The sequence below is a fragment of the Lipotes vexillifer genome, unplaced genomic scaffold, assembly GCF_000442215.2.
Source record: "Lipotes vexillifer unplaced genomic scaffold, Lipotes_vexillifer_v1.1 scaffold567, whole genome shotgun sequence".
In the NCBI taxonomy this organism is placed as follows: domain Eukaryota; kingdom Metazoa; phylum Chordata; class Mammalia; order Artiodactyla; family Lipotidae; genus Lipotes; species Lipotes vexillifer.
Window position 1 is genome coordinate 1,355,306 of NW_006776652.1, and position 16,708 is coordinate 1,372,013.

Sequence of the window (16,708 nt, forward strand, 5' to 3'; positions counted from 1 at the left end):
AACCGCTCTGGGGAGAGATCCCTTGGCTTTCCCAGGCCAGAGGCCCGCTTCTCTTCATATCCAGTGGGGACTTTTTTTGAAGGTAAATGCCTTTTCTCTGGGAGAGGGAAAGGGGCTGCCTTTGAAGCAGTGGGGGGGTGGGAGGGAGAGAGAGAGAGACAACCCCCCCTTTCCTTCCCCCTTTTGCTCTAGCCCCTGTTCCAGGCCTTTTGCTTCACACATCCAGGGAGAGCAAGAAGAAAGCCCCCAGCCTGGCCGGGAGGGGTCTGGGGGTGGGCCCAACCTGCCCTGGAGGGGGAATTAGCACAATGGTGCGGCTGGCCGGCGTTTATGGCCTGGCTGAGGCCCCATTCAGGACCCGGGGAAGGTGGCAAAGCTGTCCTTTCCCCCTTGAAGTGCCCCCTCGCCCCCCTCGGAGGGGGGGCCAGCAGGCCGGACCGCAGCCATGCTTGAGGGGCCGTCTGACAAGCAGCTGTCTGCGGCAGTGGAAGGGGAGGTCCCCCTGCGGCGGGAACATGAAAGGGACAGGCAAGGTCCCGCGGGGAGAGCGACTTGTGGGCTGTGGGCTGGGGGGGGGCGTGGGACTGCTTTTGTGCAGGGCTTGAAGGGGGACGAGTAGAGGAGGGGGCTTCGGGGGGGCCCTCTCTGCTCCCGACCTGGAACAGACAGCCAGAAGGAGGCTGCCCGCCAAGAGGGGCGGAGGGCCTGAACCTGGGCCAGGAGGCTCAGGGGGCTGGGGACAGGCCGGACCCCACCCCCTGGCAGGGAGGCAGGTCCCCCACCCAAAATGCTGGCCTCAGGTTTTCCCAGGGAGGGATGTGGGGTGGGCAGACCCTGCCCTCATAGGCTGGGAATCCTGGCTGTGGATGAGCCGGGCAGTGACACCCGGGAAGGGTTAACCCTGAGCAGGTTCCGCTGAATGACAGCCTGGAGCTGCTCCCTCACCTCCCCGCTCCTCAAAGATGATACTTGCCACCCCTCCCTGCAGGAGAGAGAGGCCCCTCGCGGATGCTGGTCTGGGTCTAGCTCTGTCCAGATGGTTGCGACTGGGCCTGGGATAAAGGCGGACTTAGGGATATGGGGCAGGGAAAGGCTGTCCCAGCACGGGCCAGCAGGATCCAGGTGGAGAGAGAAACTTTTCAGTGCTAGAGCTGAGGCTGTCAACAGCAGCTGGGAAACTTCATCCCGGTTTGCACCTTGCTGGAGAGAGAGGGCAGGAAGTGGTCTGTTTCTCTCCTACTCAGCACTGCAGATGGGTAAGGAGACACCAGGCCCGCAGGAGGTACTCGTCCTGGCTTTGAATCGTGTGTGCGGGTGGAAATGTCCCCTCTCCACTCCCCGGGAAGCAGTGGGCGGTAGTATCACCCGCGGCTGGCCACGAGCCTCTGTTACACTGTGGCACATGCAGGTGGCCTCACAGGGCAGCCACTGGGCCACCACTGAGGGCACCTCTCACCACCACCTCCACCGCCCTCCGCTAAGGAGGCGCCTCACCCCTAGAGGGGGAGGAACGCTGGAAGGGGCACTGGCTTCTCTGAGGGCCCTGAGCACCCAGGGGGAGCGGCAGGTGAGATGGGCGTGAGCTCAGGAGTCCTTGGTTAGTGCTATAAAGAAATGCTTCCAGGGGCCCCGCAGGAGCCTACAGAGAAGGGTCTTAGAGCCCCCAAAAAGGTCTCCAGCGACTCTTAACAGACCAGCTGCTGTGTGTGCATGTATGTGTGTGCATGAGTGTGCACACACGTGTGTGTGTGCACGTGCTGGGCGTGGGCTCCTTCGAGGCCAGTGCGGAAGACTGGTGAGACATCTGGTCACCCTGGCTAACACAAGCCAAGGCCCTGGAGTTTTGGAGAGGAGACAAGCTCCTGTCCTAGAGGCAGGACAGGCGTCTGTCACTAATCAGCTGTGCGGCCCTGTGCGCTTCCTCCCTAGACCATGGGGATTAGATACCAGCAGCTTGAATGTTCCTTCCAGCTCCCAGAGTCATGATTCCAGGCCTGAGCTGTATCACCAAGTGTCCCCTGAGCTGGGCAGCTACCAGTCCTGTGCTCCAGGGCAGACGAAGAGTCAAGTCCCAATGACTGGCTCACACACTGGCCTGGGAAGGTCATGGCCAGATGCCCCTTGCACCTCTACATCTCAGGGCAAATGACCTGCCCCACCACACTCGCCTCCGCACCCCTCCCCTGGATGGGCCTGCGGTGGTGTCACCCAAAGCAAATTGACACTATTTTTCCCTTGGTAACCGCAAAGGGGGAGAATCACCCGTCTCCTAATTTTAACCAGTACGTGAGGGACCAGGGTGCCATGACCGACCAGCTGAGCCGGCGGCAGATCCGCGAGTACCAGCTCTACAGCCGGACCAGCGGCAAGCACGTGCAGGTCACTGGGCGTCGCATCTCCGCCACCGCTGAGGACGGCAACAAGTTTGGTGAGGCCCAGCCCTCACCGGAGGCCACCCACACCCCTACCCAGCCTTGCCTGGTCCATCCCCAGATGGGTCAGGGTGGAGGCTGCAGGGGGAGAGCAGGGAGAAGCCTCTAGGAGGAGAGGTCCCGAGGGCCCCCCACCCGAATTCAGAGGGCAGTCTGGTAGGGGTTCCCTGCACACCCTGGGCCAGCAGCCCCGAGGGACAGAGGTCTTTCTCCCCCGCCCCCCCCAGCCAAGCTCATAGTGGAGACAGACACCTTCGGAAGCCGAGTGCGCATCAAGGGAGCTGAGAGCGAGAAATACATCTGTATGAACAAGAGGGGCAAGCTCATCGGGAAGGTGAGGCCTGGAGGGCAGGGAGTAATGAACGAATCCGTCTTTCCGGGGTTGAGGCATGCAGGGCCCCAACAGCATCCCACCGCCCTCTGCTGGGCCGCACCCAGGGCTCTGACTTCGCCTGCTCTCACCCCACCACTCGGCTTCTCTCTGGTCTCTGCAGTCCCTGTGGGTCTAGAAGCCCTCTGAGGACACTGGCTGATCCATAAGAATCCTTGGCTCTGATGTATGAGGTACTTTCCCAGCATCAGTGAGGAAGAATTTTAGCACCTACATCATGTCACAGCCTCTGTGTTGAGGGCTAAGAGCTGATCAGGGTTGAGAGGCCAGAAGCCACGCCCCCTCAGGTCAGTGGGTTCCCCGGGCTCCAAGTAACAAGATTCGTGCTAACTGCCTACTAGTGTAACCACTAGTTACACTCTATACAATGGTGGGTCCAGAGTTGCTGTGCAGGGAGAATTCCATTTCCTTTGGCATCAGCCAATTCTGGCTTCTGATTCTGGCTGTTTTCAAATATTTGCTTATTTTTGTCAAGTCTCAGGCTTCTCATCTGTAAAATGGGCACGGTGTCAAGATTATCTATAGAGCCAGATGGGTGGCTGCCTGGCTCTTTACACAGTTGGTGTTCTACAGACGTTTTCCCCTTCTTTCCGTCAGACTGTCGCGTCCCTCCCCTCCACCCAGCAACACCACTCATGCAGACCAAGGAACGTTCTCGTATATACGAGTGCCCACTGGGTATGCACCGAACTGCACAGATACCTTGATCTTTATGAAACAGCTGGGTAAACTGAGGCTCAGCCTGGCTAAATACCTTGCTCAAGGTGTACAACCTCCAAATGACAAGGCTTTATTTAAGTCCAGATCTGACTCCAACAAAGCTTGTTCCTTGCCCCCTCCTTTGCCTCTCCAACAAGGGTGCCCGTCTCATCGGGCAGGAATTCTTGGACTCACAGCCCCTGTCGCTCCCTCCTCGGTCCTACAACATAGGTCCATAAGGCAGACTAGCCAGCCAGGGTAGGCAGACAAACTCCCCTTCCTTCCCCTGCAGCCCAGCGGGAAGAGCAAAGACTGCGTGTTCACAGAGATCGTGCTGGAGAACAACTACACAGCCTTCCAGAACGCACGGCACGAGGGCTGGTTCATGGCCTTCACGCGGCAGGGCCGGCCCCGCCAGGCCTCCCGTAGCCGCCAGAACCAGCGAGAGGCTCACTTCATCAAGCGCCTCTACCAGGGCCAGCTGCCCTTCCCCAACCATGCCGAGAGGCAGAAGCAATTCGAGTTTGTGGGCTCAGCCCCCACCCGCCGGACCAAGCGCACTCGGAGGCCACAGCCCCTGACATAGTCAGGGACACCCCCGGGGGGGCAGCCGCCCCTCACTCATGGGCCTTCCCATCCCCTTCCCTTCCTAATCCAAAGACAGGGCTGGGGTGGAGGCAGGGGAGCCAGAGCCCCCAAGGAGGATGCTGAGGACCACCGAGCATCAGAGCCCCCCCTCCCGGAAAGGCGGAGGGCTGCCACTAACCAGGGCTGGCTCCTCAGGGCCCCACCCTGGCGTGGCCCCCTGGGGGCGGGGCAGACCCCCCAGAAGGGGAAGATAGAATAACGCGAGGTCAGGCTCCCCTGAACCAAGTGGGCAAAGTCAGCGGATTCAAGGCTCTGCAGACACGGTCTGGAGGTGGCTCTCCTCGAACTCTGCTGCCCCTGTCTCCCTCAGTCGGCCCCCCCCCAGCCTCCAAATTCCTCCTGGCCAGACTGTAGGAAGGGACTTTTGTTTTGGTTTCAGGAAAAAAAAGAGGGAGAAAAAAAAAAAAGAGGGCTGGCCATTCTTCACATTCCACTACCCAGGCCTGCACCCTCTCCCCCAACTCCCAGCCCCGGAATAAAACCATTTTCCTGCAAACGGGTTATCTGAAGGGGGAGTGGGGGAGGGGAACAACTGCAAAGCTGAACTGGGAACAAACTTGCTCCTCCGAGAGAACAGGAGGCCGGCGCGCAGGCCCGGGGGTGGCGCGGCAGGTGGAGGCCAGGCCGGGCCCCGCACGTCCCCGCAGGGGCAGGGGACAAGGGGGCAGGAGCAGCGTTAAGGGATGGCCCGGCAGGCCCCGCACCTCCGCCCCGCGGAAGGCTGGCGGCCCGGGGCGCGCCCCTCCTCCGCGGGCTCAGATTTCCTGGCTGGCACCGCGCGTCCCGTGCTACCTGCTGGGGCGCAGAAACCCCAATCCTGGGGCCGGTCCGAGCCTCCGGGGCCGGGGCCGCTGGCCGGGCAGCCGCGGGCGCTGCAGCCTCCTCGCCGGGAGCCAGATTACTTTTTTCCGGTGAGGAGGTCGGGTGGGGGAGGAGGCGCGGACGGGCGGAAGCGAAGGGAGGGCGAGACCGCGTACAGTGCGCCCAGGTCCCCGCGGGGGGGGGGGGCACACCTGGGGGGGCAAGGCGATTACGGGGTGTGGGCGCGGGCGGGGGGGAGGGGCAATCCTCTTCCTCCCCCTCCCCCTCCCCATCCCCGCCCAGAGCTCCTCTGGGGGGCTTTCCGGACGGCTCCAGGTGTGCATTTGGGGAGTAGAACTAAGAGGCCATAAAACCCGCCTCTTTCCTCCTTTGCCACGGCTTTTAATTTTGTCCACTGGGGAGGCCCTTCCTAGCAGCGCCCCTCCTCTGCTCTTCACGGGGAGCACCTCACTGAGCCCGCTTTTCTGCGGACGGACCCCCAGCCTCAGTTTCCCCTCCCTCCTCTTTCTGAGAAAATGTTGGAGAGGGGGATTTTGGAGAGAGAAGGAGGATGAACGACATCCCTTCTCCCCATTTCTCCCAACGGTGCCTAAAAATGAAGAAAGAATGGGAAGCTGGGGGGGGGGGTTTAGTCAAAAGGGGAGGCGAGTGGCGCGTAGTCCAAGTTGGGATGCGCGGGGGGGTCCCTCACCTCTCCCTGGGTGAGGACCGGAGCCAAGGCTGACACCCCCAACTCGAGGCAATTTAGACAGCGGGCAGCCAAGAGGGAGGTCCCCAGGCCCCAGGCCATTCTCCCTCCGGCTTGTCATAATTACTTTTCACCAGGTTGCTTTTTCCTCTCCCCCCCAATCACAAAGAGTCTTAATCCTGCTGCAGACTGCGGGAAACGTGTTGGGGGTCGTTTTCGGGGGAGGTGCGGCGAGTGTAGGGAGGGTGGTCTGGAGCCACAGCTGATAACTGGCGAGTTCAATGGGATTTTCCACGCAGGGGCAACGCCCAGCAATTACCTGGGGACAAAGGGTCGGGGCCCCCAGGTGTGGAGGACTGGACTTGGGGGGCTGGGAAGGAGGTGTGCCGGGGAGGGGGAGCCCTTACAAGCCCTCTGATTTCCGCAGGAATTTGAGACATTCTTTAAAGCTCAGGCCCACCCCCCCCCCCCCCCGCCTCCCCTGCCGGCAGCCGCCCCCCCCCCCCCCCCACCGGCTCGGGTTAGAGACAGCTTCAAAGGTGGATGGGGCCCTTTGTCTCGCCTCCCCTTTCTTCTCTGCCTTTCTCCGGCCCCTCCCTCCCTCTCTTTGACCTCCCCAGCACAGACAGGCCTCTGGGGGACGGCTCCAGAAAGCCCTCACTGTTTCCTTTCTTGCTTTCTGAGGTGAGACCTGGCAGGGAGGGACAGAGAACGGGGAAGGGTGAGAGAGGAAGGCCGCTCTGGAGGCCTGTGCCATCTCAGACGGGGCCCTTGCCCCAACCCCCGCCCGAGCCCGGCAGCTCTGACGCCCGCTTGTGGCCTTGGGTCCCCCAGCTGTTGGTGCTTCCAGGCTCCGTAGCCAGGGTGCCTCTTCATGCTCTGGGGAAGTCTCTTCAGCTCATTCCCTCCTACCTGGTGGTGATTTCGAAGATGCTAAAAAGAAGATGGCAAAGGAATGGGTCTCTAATAATGGGATGGGGGGCGGGATTTAAAGTATCTGTGTGTGTGGCAGGAAGGAGGCCTCCCGTGGACCTCTGATGGCTACAGCAACCCTGGTTGCTTCTGGGCGCCCTAAAGCTCCAAGCAGGTGGGCGGATAGGGATGGACACAGTGCAGGAAGATTTAGGGTGAGTTGAACACATCCGTTTCAGGGAGGGTGTGACAGGGGGAGGGCGGCGGCGGCGGCAGCAGCGTGCCTCAAATCCTATGCCTGTTTAGGATTAGGCTAAGAATAGCCTACATATAGATCCTGGCTTCTCTGTCCTGTCCTCCAAAGGGCCAGATGAGGCAGAGGGGAGCCGAAGCAGGAAGTCGGGGCGGTGGCAGGGGGCGGGAATCCATTCACATTTTAGCCCTCGCCACGTCTCTCTATTCAACCCCGTCCCTCAGACTCCGCTGGCTGTGACTTCCCAGTCACCCAGCCTCAGCCTCACAGCCCTGGACAGCTACGAGGACCACCTGTCCTTGAAGCTCTTTCCGCCCTCACCTGCCCTAGGCGGTCCTTTCTTCCTTCTCTCTGGCTCGCGGACTCTTCTCTTTCCTGGCCTCTCTTCACAGAAACGTGCCCCGAGATCTCTGACACTCTCTCCTCTCCCTGAGCAAACCAGCATGTCAGCTGTCGCCCCCTTTCACACGACTGCTTTCTCCTCCAAACTCTGGAACCCTGCACCATGGCCGGACCTCACTGGGATCTGTCTCAATGAATGCGGTAGCTCTCTCAGCGGTCTTTCTCCCTCCTGACACACACACACACACACCCCTCAGCACATCACATAGTTTGTTCAGCTCACCTTACCTTACCACAGCTCTGCCCGAGTCACACCATCACTAACAGACTCAGCATGGCTTTCAAACCCCTGCCCAGTCCTGCTAAGGCCCCCCGCTAGCCCTGTCCCTCCAGCTCCCCTCAAGAACGCTGGCAAAACTGCAACCATTGGGGCTTCCCTGGTGGCGCAGTGGTTGGGAGTCCGCCTGCAGACGCAGGGGTCCGACGCAGGGGTCCGATGCAGGGGACATGGGTTCGTGCCCCGGTCCGGGAGGATCCCACATGCCTGAACCCGTGAGCCATGGCCGCTGGGCCTGTGCGTCCGGAGCCTGTGCTCCGCAACGGGAGAGGCCACAACAGCGAGAGGCCACGTACTGCAAAAAAAGAAAGAAAGAAAAAAAAAAAACTGCAACGCTTGCAGTCCAAAAGACCCCCTGGGCCCATTTTTTTTTTTTTTTTTCTGGCCACACCACGCAGCTTGTGGGATCTTAGTCCCCCAGCCAGGGATCAAACCCCTGCCCCCTGCAGTGGAAGCGCGGAGTCCTAACCACTGGGCCACCAGGGAATTCCTTCTGGGCCCATCTTTTTTTTTTTTTTTACATCTTTATTGGAGTATAATTGCTTTACAATGGTGTGTTAGTTTCTGCTTTATAACAAAGTGAATCACTTATACATATACATATGTTCCCATATCTCTTCCCTCTTGCGGCTCCCTCCCTCCCACCCTCCCTATCCCACCCCTCCAGGCGGTCACAAAGCACCGAGCTGATCTCCCTGTGCTATGCGGCTGCTTCCCACTAGCAATCTACCTTAGGTTCGGTAGTGTATATATGTCCATGCCTCTCTCTCTTGCTTTGTCACAGCTCACCCTTCCCCCTCCCCATATCCTCAAGTCCATTCCCTAGTAGGGCCCATCTTTGCTCATGAGTTTCCTACTGCCTTGCATGCCCTTCTCCAGAATGCTGGCATGTCCAGACCACAGCCATGTCCTCGGCTCTACAGACGTCCCTCACTCTCCCAGGGGCAGTGGTCATCTCTGCTGCCCCCAGCCCCTACGGCCATTGACTTGCCCTGGCCTTAAGGCATATATCACAGCTCATCCAGAACTGTACTTATCTATGCTCATGTCATTGTCCCGCTGGACAGCAAAGGCCTCAGATGTAGAGCTAGTCAGTCTTTGCATCCCCCACAGTACCCGGCACAGTACGTTATACAGAATAAGTATTTCTTGAGGAAATAAACCAACTGAAGACCCAGAAAGAAGTTGTTGGCCATTGGCCCAGCACCCTGCGGTCCCTGAAGGTAGAGGTAGGATGAGAAGCCAGAATCCTGCCTCCAAGCTCCATCCTTAGGAGGACTTGGGCAGGAGGGGTCCTAAGCAGTTAATCCAAATATTTGTGTATTCCCTACAATGTATGACCACGTGCTAGCCCTTCAGTTAATAAAAAAAGATGGACAAGATAGTGTGTCATCCCCTGTCAAGCTCTCAAGACACTTGAAATCTAATTGGGGGGGACCAACCCATAAAAAGGCAGTTCTTTTGAGGACTTTTGGAAATCTGTCTCTTACCCCTAAGATAGCAAAGCAGCATTTGGTACATCCCCAAAGAGTGAAAGGGGAGAAAATAAGGACACTGCTGTGTACTGAGCTCCAGAGATGTGCCAGGCAGTGTGCAAGGTGTGTTCACATGAAGCCCCTCATTTTGCGGGGTGAGATTGTTCCCATGTTGTGTGTGGGCAGGCTCAGATGAAGAGATGTTAACTCATCCAAGATCACAGTCCAGATTCTCACCTGTCTCTGTTTTTTTTTTGGCTGCATTGGATCTTTGTTGCTGCGTGCAGGCTTTCTCTAGTTGCGGCGAGCAGGCGCTACTCTTCGTTGCGGTGCGCACGCAGGCTTCTCATTGCGGTGGCTTCTCTTGTTGCGGAGCATGTCCTCTAAGCCCTCGGGCTTCAGTCGTTGCGGCACGCGGGCTCAGTAGTTGTGGCACGCAGGCTCTAGAGCGCAGGCTCAGCAGTCATGGTGCATGGGCTTAGCTGCTCCGTGGCACGTGGGATCTTCCGGGACCAGGGCTCGAACCCGCGTTCCCTACATTGGCAGGCGGATTCTTAACCACTGCGCCACCAGGGAAGCCCTCTCACCTGTCTTTAACACCTCGAGTGGGATGTTCTCCACTCCTCAGCCAGGCACGGTGGGTTCTGGGATGTACGTGGGGCAGGGGCACTGGGAAGGGCTGGGGTTTGCTTCACCTTGAAGAGAGGAGCAGGATTTCCGTCAGCAAAGAAGACCCACCAGGGGGCAATATTGAGAGTGAAAACAGCATGGGAAGAAGGGCTTCAAGGCAGGAAAATGTAAGGTCTGTCGTGGGAGTGGGAGGGTGAGCAGTCGATCGGCTTGGCTAGCACTGAAAGTTTGCAGCCAGAAGTGGCAGGAAAGGATTGGGCCACGTTATGGAGAGCTGGGTCTCTGCTGTGACAGGAGAAGACAGTGAGGGCCTTCAAGAAGGGGAGTGACTAGACACGATTGTGGGGTTGGGGTTCGGGGGAGAGGCTGGTCTGGTGCAGCTGCTGGGGCTGAGGCTCTGGGGTCCAGGAGTCAGACAGTCCAGTGATCGGAGGTGGGGGACGTGTCATCCAGACTGATGGGAAAGGGTCACTTGGAGGCCCTCGTCCTTTCTTTTGTTCTGCTGGCCCAGTTCTCTGTCACTGTCCCTTCTTAGGTGCACAGGTGCCCAGTCAGCCTCTCCAGGAGTTAATGTTTAGACCTCCCCGGGCAGGTCGGTGCAGGGGGCGGGGCAGGGGCAATGGAGTGAGACGGAGAGAGGACAGAGAAACCTACGCACAGCCCCTGGGGAGGGGACAGGCGGCAGGGCCAGCGTCTGGTCAGGACATCTGGCAGCAGTGACCTTGCTGGGGAAAAGAGCCAAGAACTAGGTATCCTGGGCCTGGGACCACCTGCCTGAGAGGGGCAGGAACCCCAGCCCCCTGCTGTGGACGCACGTGCCCATCCTCGAGCCTGAAGGCGCTCCTGAGCCTAAAGGTACGCTTGTCCTGTTAGCAGCCTGCTGGGTTGGGTGCGGCCAAGCCGTGCCCCGGGGCCTGGGCTCACAGGCACCTGGTATTCAGTGTTGCCTGCTTCTGGGGGGAAGCTTTTGCCTCCCCTGTCCTCCCAGCCTATTGGGGTGGCAGGCAAGCAGTGCGGGAAGACCGACCGTTCAGCTGGCCTTGAGGAGTCTGGGGTCTTCCCAGGAGGAGGGGGCTAGAGGCAGAATAAGTCTCCTCACAGGGCGAGGCCAAAGATGAGGGGGAGGCAGAGCCTGGCAGGCGAGGGAAGGGTCCTCTGGCCTGGCTGTGCCCTCCCACATCCCTCCCAACCCCCTCCCCCACCCCCACCCCCCCCCCCACATCAGGATCCCTCAGCAAGGAATGACCTTGACAGTTACCAAGCCTCAGGTCGACAGAGGGAGCCCTAACTCTGCAGTCCCCTTGGTTCCGGGGCTGGCTTGAGGGGGACTATTATGCCCAAGGTGCTCTCCCTCCCCTGGAGGGACATACCTATGGAGTGAGAGGCAGTGGGAATGGGCCTTGCGGGACTGGAAGAGTGCTGTCCCAGGCTCTGACCTTCTCAGCCCATGGCCCACATGCCCACCCTAGCCACACCCGGGGCCTCTCCTTCCTGCCAGAAACCACCCTCCGACCCTTCAACATAAACCATCCCTCCCTTGTTCCTATCGCTCTACCCAGCTCCACGCTGAGCTTTCTGGAATGGGGGACGTGGCCCAGTGCCTCCCAAGACCGGCCTGCTATCTGGCCCTGAATTAAGGTTCTCATTAGGCCACCCCAGGAGCCAGTCCCAGAGCGTTATGGAAGCAGACGGAACGGGAGGGGGGGGGACTCAGTGGGAGCTCCGGCTCCTGAAGCTCCCCCACCCCCAGCCCAGCACCGAGGCCCCCTCCCTCCATTGCTGAAGAAGAGGCAGTAGGAGCTACAGCCGCCTCCTCCCCCCTCCCCGCCTCTGCTGCCTCCTCTGCTGAGCCGGCAGGTTGTCTTGGCAACGGGAGGCGGAGAGGAGATGCGCTGAGGGATGGAGGTGTATGTCACCGAGGAAGCTGCCGAGCCCCACGCCCCAGGCCCTTGAAGGTACCGCAGACCCCCTCCCTTCCCCCTCCCCCTACCCTCTCCCCTAGGCTTCCCCACTCTATCCAGAGTGCTTGTTTCCCTGAGGAATGCCCCCCTCCTCCCAGCCCAGCGACTCCCACCCATTCCTCCTGAGCCACCTCATTCCAGGCCCCTGTCCACAGCTGTCCTTCCTGGCAACCGCTCATTCCAGCCCTGCCTCTGGGGACCCTTGCACCGGAAGGCAAATATCCTGGAATGGGGTCTTGGGGGGTGGGTGGCGCATGAAAACAGGGAAGGAACCAAGATAGTGGGGAAAAATCAGGAATCCTAAAGGGCTACCTGGCACTTGATCTCCTGGAGAGGGGGCGGGAGGCTGTGCAGCCCTAGGGTGGGGACAGGGCGATAAGGGTGGGGTTGAAGGGGCAGAAAGCTGAGAGGCTGGGCTGGTTGTCCAGAAAGGCCTGGTTCCCCTCTGCTAAGGCTGTGGCCCGCTCCTGCCACATCAAAAGTGCACCTCCTCCTGCATCATCTCCTGGCCTTTATTTCAGGGTTCGATGGATCCTGTGTTTCTCTCCCACTCCCAGGCTTTCTCGTACCCTTCCACGGGCCCCTCTCCCGCCTCTGCCGTACATCCAGCAGCTAAGCCCAGGTTCTTTCCACACTTCCTCAGCCACTCGGCTACCTGCCTTTTTCATTTCTCCTTTCTTTCTGGAGCCCATCCTTCAGGATTCATTCTTCTCGGTCTCCCACTAACCCAGACACATCCCCCTCTTCCTGTCCCTACCCGTCCTCGTCTCTTTGAGAAAGAGGTCCCAGGGTACACTCTCACCTGTCCTCTCAAGACCCTCCCCACCGTGGTTTTTCCATTCAGATACCCCAGAGCCCCCTCCCCAGATTCTAGATTTCCCCAAGGACAGCTGATACCATCAGCTGACCAGCTGTGGGCAGCGGTTACCAGGGCAACAGTAAGGGCTGCCTAGGTAGGCAAGTCTGCACAGAGGTGGAGAGGAGGCTGTGCTGGGGCCAGGGTCAGCTGGCCGGGCTCCCTCCCCTGCTCCCAGGGGTCACAAATGAACCAGGCTCTGCTCTAAGCCCAGAGGGAACCAAAAGGCCAATGACAGGGGCCTGGAGTCGTGGAGGTTTTCCCAGAGACATTCCTGTAGTTCAGTGCTGGGACCTGGACATCACCTGGTGAGAACTTCTCTTTCGAAGACCCCGCCCTGGAGAGAGATTGGGGTCCTCCCCACTCTGTCCCCAGGGGATTTGGGTTACCCAAGGGCCAACCCGGTCTCTTGTGCTGAGCACCTGGTTTCTCGAAACCTCCCATTCTGTCCTCCCCAGGAGAGGGTTAATCCTTGGGTAACCAATTCTGGCATCTAGCCCACACCCCTGCCCCTCACCATCTATGCGCTTTGGCACCCCAGGGAGGCAGGGACCCCAGAGGCCTCTGTGGTGCTGGTTGGTGATGAGTGGGAGATAGAGGTGCTTGGGGAAACCGGGTGTTGTCACCCCTCTGTTATCAGTAGAGCCCCTTCCCCCTGACTCAAACTCTGGCTGTTTAGGAGGCTGGAGGGGCTGTGTGTGTGAGCGTGTTGCAGGGTTGGAGGTGGGTGTGGGAAAGGGAAAAAGGCCAGCGGCTGGCCGAGAGTCTGCTTCCGATTCTGCTTCGTCATGATGCCCAGTTAATGGTCCTCTTGTTTGAAACGGATTGAGCTGCAGCAAGCGAGGTGGAAGAGCAGGCACACAAACACACACCCGCAGGCCAGTGGCCACACGCTATCAGCTGGAGGTGGGGAGGGTGCAGGGGTGGGTGGGAGCCAGCGGCCCGCCCACCTGGCCGCCCGCCCGCCCCGCCTGGCCTGCCCACCGGCGCACACACCCGGCCCTGGGATTGCGCGCCAGGCTGGCGGAGAAGCGGGGTGGCGGCGAGGGGGTGGGGGCCCAGAAGGGTAAGTCCCCTCCTTCGCCGGCTGCCCACCCACTCACCCACCGCAAGCCAGCTTTATTCTTGTTATTTGTGCTCTGGGAAAGCACGCCGGGCTCCTGGAAGAGCCGCCTGTTACCTGGGCTTTCGGGAAAAGCCGCAGCCCCGGGATCTGCGCCTGTCCCTGCCCCCACCCTGGGGCCTCAGAGCATCTGGGCCACCCTGTCCGGGAAGAGGTAGGTGGCAGGGTCTCCCACCTCTCTTCCCCTCTGTGGGCACTTTGGCCACAACACCTTCCTAGAAGTGAGGCTCTGGGTGGTGGCAGGGATCCCGGGGTGGGGGTGGGGGTGTCAGCTATGGCCCCTTGTTCAGTGGGAGAATGGGCCGGACCCTGGGACTAGCTGGCTTTGATCTGACCCAACCTCCTTCTGATTCGGGGAAGAGGGGCTGGGGTGTCACATGCTGCCACCCAGGGACCCCTTCCCCTAGCTGTGCTGGTCAGAAGTCCAAGTGATGGGGGTGGAGGCTCCGCCTTGAGTAGGCTGGAGAGCTGTGCCATCTTTGCTGAGTGGTGGAAGGGAAGGGGGCGTTGCCCGTCTCCCCGCCACCATGCCACAGATGCTCCCGTTGTGGGTGGGGAGCAGTTCACTCAGAGGCCTGAATGCCATTGGTGTGAGGACTGCTCCTTGCGGGGAGGGGCCTGAGGAGCCTCCTTCTAGCCCGTAGCCGGCTGGGGTGAGGACCAAATGCAGAATGAGGCTGGGTGGCAGGGCATGGCCACAGGCCTGACCACGTTGCTCTCCTGGTGCCGGCTGTTGAAGTGCTTGCAGGTGCTGGGGGCCAAGCAGACACGCAGGCCTCCAAGGATCGAGGCACCCCCTTGCTAGCTCTGCCCCTCCCTTGGCCTGGCAGGCCAGGCGCCCTTTCCCGGGCAGGCACACCTGGTGGTTCTTTCCCAGGGCACCGGGTTGCTGAGTTGCGAGAGGCAGGGGAGCAGGGACAGGTGTAGGAGAAGGCAGGCAGTCTTGCTTTGGGAAGGGGTGGGGCCCAGGAAGTGCCCACGGGATGGGTAAGTGGGCGCTCTGTGCCAGGGACGGGGTGTCAGCACGTGGGGTGGGTGGCTGCGAGCGTGGAGAACGGGAGCCAAGGGGAGGATCGGTGGGTGGCGTGAGTGGGTGTCAAAGGCACCGCGTGTCAGCGTGGGGGGTGCCTCGCTGGGAGAGCGGGGGCGTGCATTCTGCAACCGTGTTTCGGCAGGGGCTGCCTGTGTGGGTGAAGTGCCTATGCCCACGGGGGAGGCTGGCCTCCGCGCTGCTAGCCTCGCTGTGGCCACATGTCCAACGCCGGGGCCAGCCTGTCCACCTGGGGGTGCAGGTCTGAGGAATTCCTCGTTCAGAGCTCACGCGCGTGTGTAACGACCAGAAGAGGGGCGCCCCCAGGATTCAGAAAGCTGAATTTGGGAGGCAATCTCCCTTGCATCTCCCCCAGCCCTATCAATCAACTTGTACAAGTGACACCACAACCCGCCAACAGGACCAGCTATAAATAGAGAGCAGAGCAGGAACAAGCTGAGGGCCAAGCAAACCTAAGGGGCTGGGAGGGGGGACACAGAAAGAGGGCCTCTTCCGGGGTGTGTAGAGAGAGGATACAGAAACCCAAGCGAGAGTGCTAAGAGAAGCTGTGTGACGAGATGCATATTTGTGGGGGGGTGAGGAAGGAAGGAAGGGGGCGCCCGGGCCCGCTCCTGCTGTCATCAGAAGCAAACGGGGAGCAGGGCCTTGAGCAGGTGGATTCCCAGGCTGGGACCCTAATTCTGGGCCCACCTGCCCCTGCCTGGTGCTTCACCAGAGTGCGAGAGGGTGCTGTTCAGGGTTAGCATTAGAGGAACCCCAACTCTAGTCCTAGCAGATGGAGTAGGGCTTAAAAATGGGGGTGCGGGAGAAGGCTAAAATGAGAGGGGGGTGGGAGCTTCATCAGTCTTAGAAAAGGCGCAGGCGCAGGCTTGGCAGAGGTTAAGAGATGTTCTGATGAGCCACCGGCCCGGAGCAGGGCGATTTTGGGGGCGATTGTGGGTGCCCCCTCCCCACGCACACACAGACACAGACCCCACCCTCAGGGTATGCCGGGGGGCCTCCCCTGTTGGGCTGGTCTGCTCCCACCCACCCTTCCCCTCTCCACCCTGGTATGCTGTTTTGGGAACTGGTGACCTAGCTGGATCCTGCCTTTATTTCTGGCATTGAGTTGTTGCCACAGTAACTGCGGGGGTGGGGCTGGGAGGGAGAGAGGGTGAAAGGGAAGCAGAGCCAAGGGAAGAAAGATGAAGAAAGGAAAGAAAAAGGGAATGGAAAGCAGAACGAGCGAGATGGGACCCGGAGGCACAAGGCAGGCAGGCACACTATGAATGAAACTGGTGAAAAAGGAGAGCGGCAGAATGCTTGCCCACCTGACCCCCAGCCCACTGGGCCAGCTCAGCCATTTCGCAACTCGTTTACTATCTGCAAGGCCGGCCTCCAGCCTGGCTTGTCCCTGCCCCAGGGCACAGAGCCCGCGGGCCCCCAGCCTCTCTGCTTTTGTCCACAGGCCAGTCCAACGAAGCAGGATTCTGGTGGCTCCACGGTATAAGGTTAGCACACGGGACCCCAAACCCCAAGTTCAGATTAAAGTGAGATCCTTGGGGACCCATTGAAAAGAGCATTCATTGGCTTTGACCTGAGACAGACCTGGGTAGGAATTCCAGGTTGGCTTCAAAGGGCCGAGGCGTGGGGGGCATGGGGGGGCAGGTCAATCTCTCAACAACATTTTCATCTCCTAATTGGGAGACATGAGCTTTGGTGAAGCTAGAGAGGATGGGTGAAAGTCCCTGGCCCAGAGCAAGTGATGGTTGGTTTAGAACAGGGCGGGAAGCTGGACTAGAGGATACCAGGCTGCTGTTCTGCCGGTTGAGCCTTCATTTCCACAAGCCGAGGGAGCCAAGGCCGGCTCAGCCCCTACCTGTAGCGGGCGCCCATGGGAATGGGTGGGCGGGCCTTATCTTCAGGGCCGAGCGGCTCTAGTTGCCATGGAGACGGGGCGGGCGGTGTGAGGTGGGGCCCGGCTGGGGGCTCAGATAAGGCGCGGCTGCACAGCTGGAGTAGGGTGGGTCCGAGATGGAAGAACTGGGCGCCGCCGGGGCAGCTGAGATGGCCCTTCCGCCACCTGGGCTGGCCTTCCTCCGCAGCTCT

The 16,708-nt window shown here is 60.1% G+C and overlaps 2 protein-coding genes across 4 annotated transcripts in view; both read left to right on the forward strand.

Annotated features, from left to right (window-relative positions):
• FGF17 (fibroblast growth factor 17) overlaps nt 1-4,170 on the forward strand; it is a 5,301-nt gene extending 1,131 nt beyond the window's left edge. Inside the window, exons 3-5 of one of the 2 annotated variants that reach the window (XM_007450553.1) lie at nt 2,251-2,428; nt 2,660-2,766; nt 3,815-4,170. In XM_007450553.1, coding sequence (XP_007450615.1) covers nt 2,251-2,428; nt 2,660-2,766; nt 3,815-4,108 — 579 coding nt within the window. In that variant the 3' untranslated portion in view covers nt 4,109-4,170. The remainder of the gene's footprint in view (nt 1-2,250; nt 2,429-2,659; nt 2,767-3,814) is intronic. The other variant, XM_007450554.1, reaches the window with a different exon arrangement.
• A 7,238-nt stretch (nt 4,171-11,408) lies between these two features.
• Nucleotides 11,409-16,708, forward strand: part of DMTN (dematin actin binding protein) — a 23,756-nt gene continuing 18,456 nt past the window's right edge. Inside the window, exon 1 of one of the 2 annotated variants that reach the window (XM_007450555.1) lies at nt 11,409-11,584. The gene's annotated coding sequence lies outside the window, so the exon portion shown is untranslated. Of the gene's footprint in view, nt 11,585-13,600; nt 13,724-16,708 lie in introns of those variants that run through there. The other variant, XM_007450557.1, reaches the window with a different exon arrangement.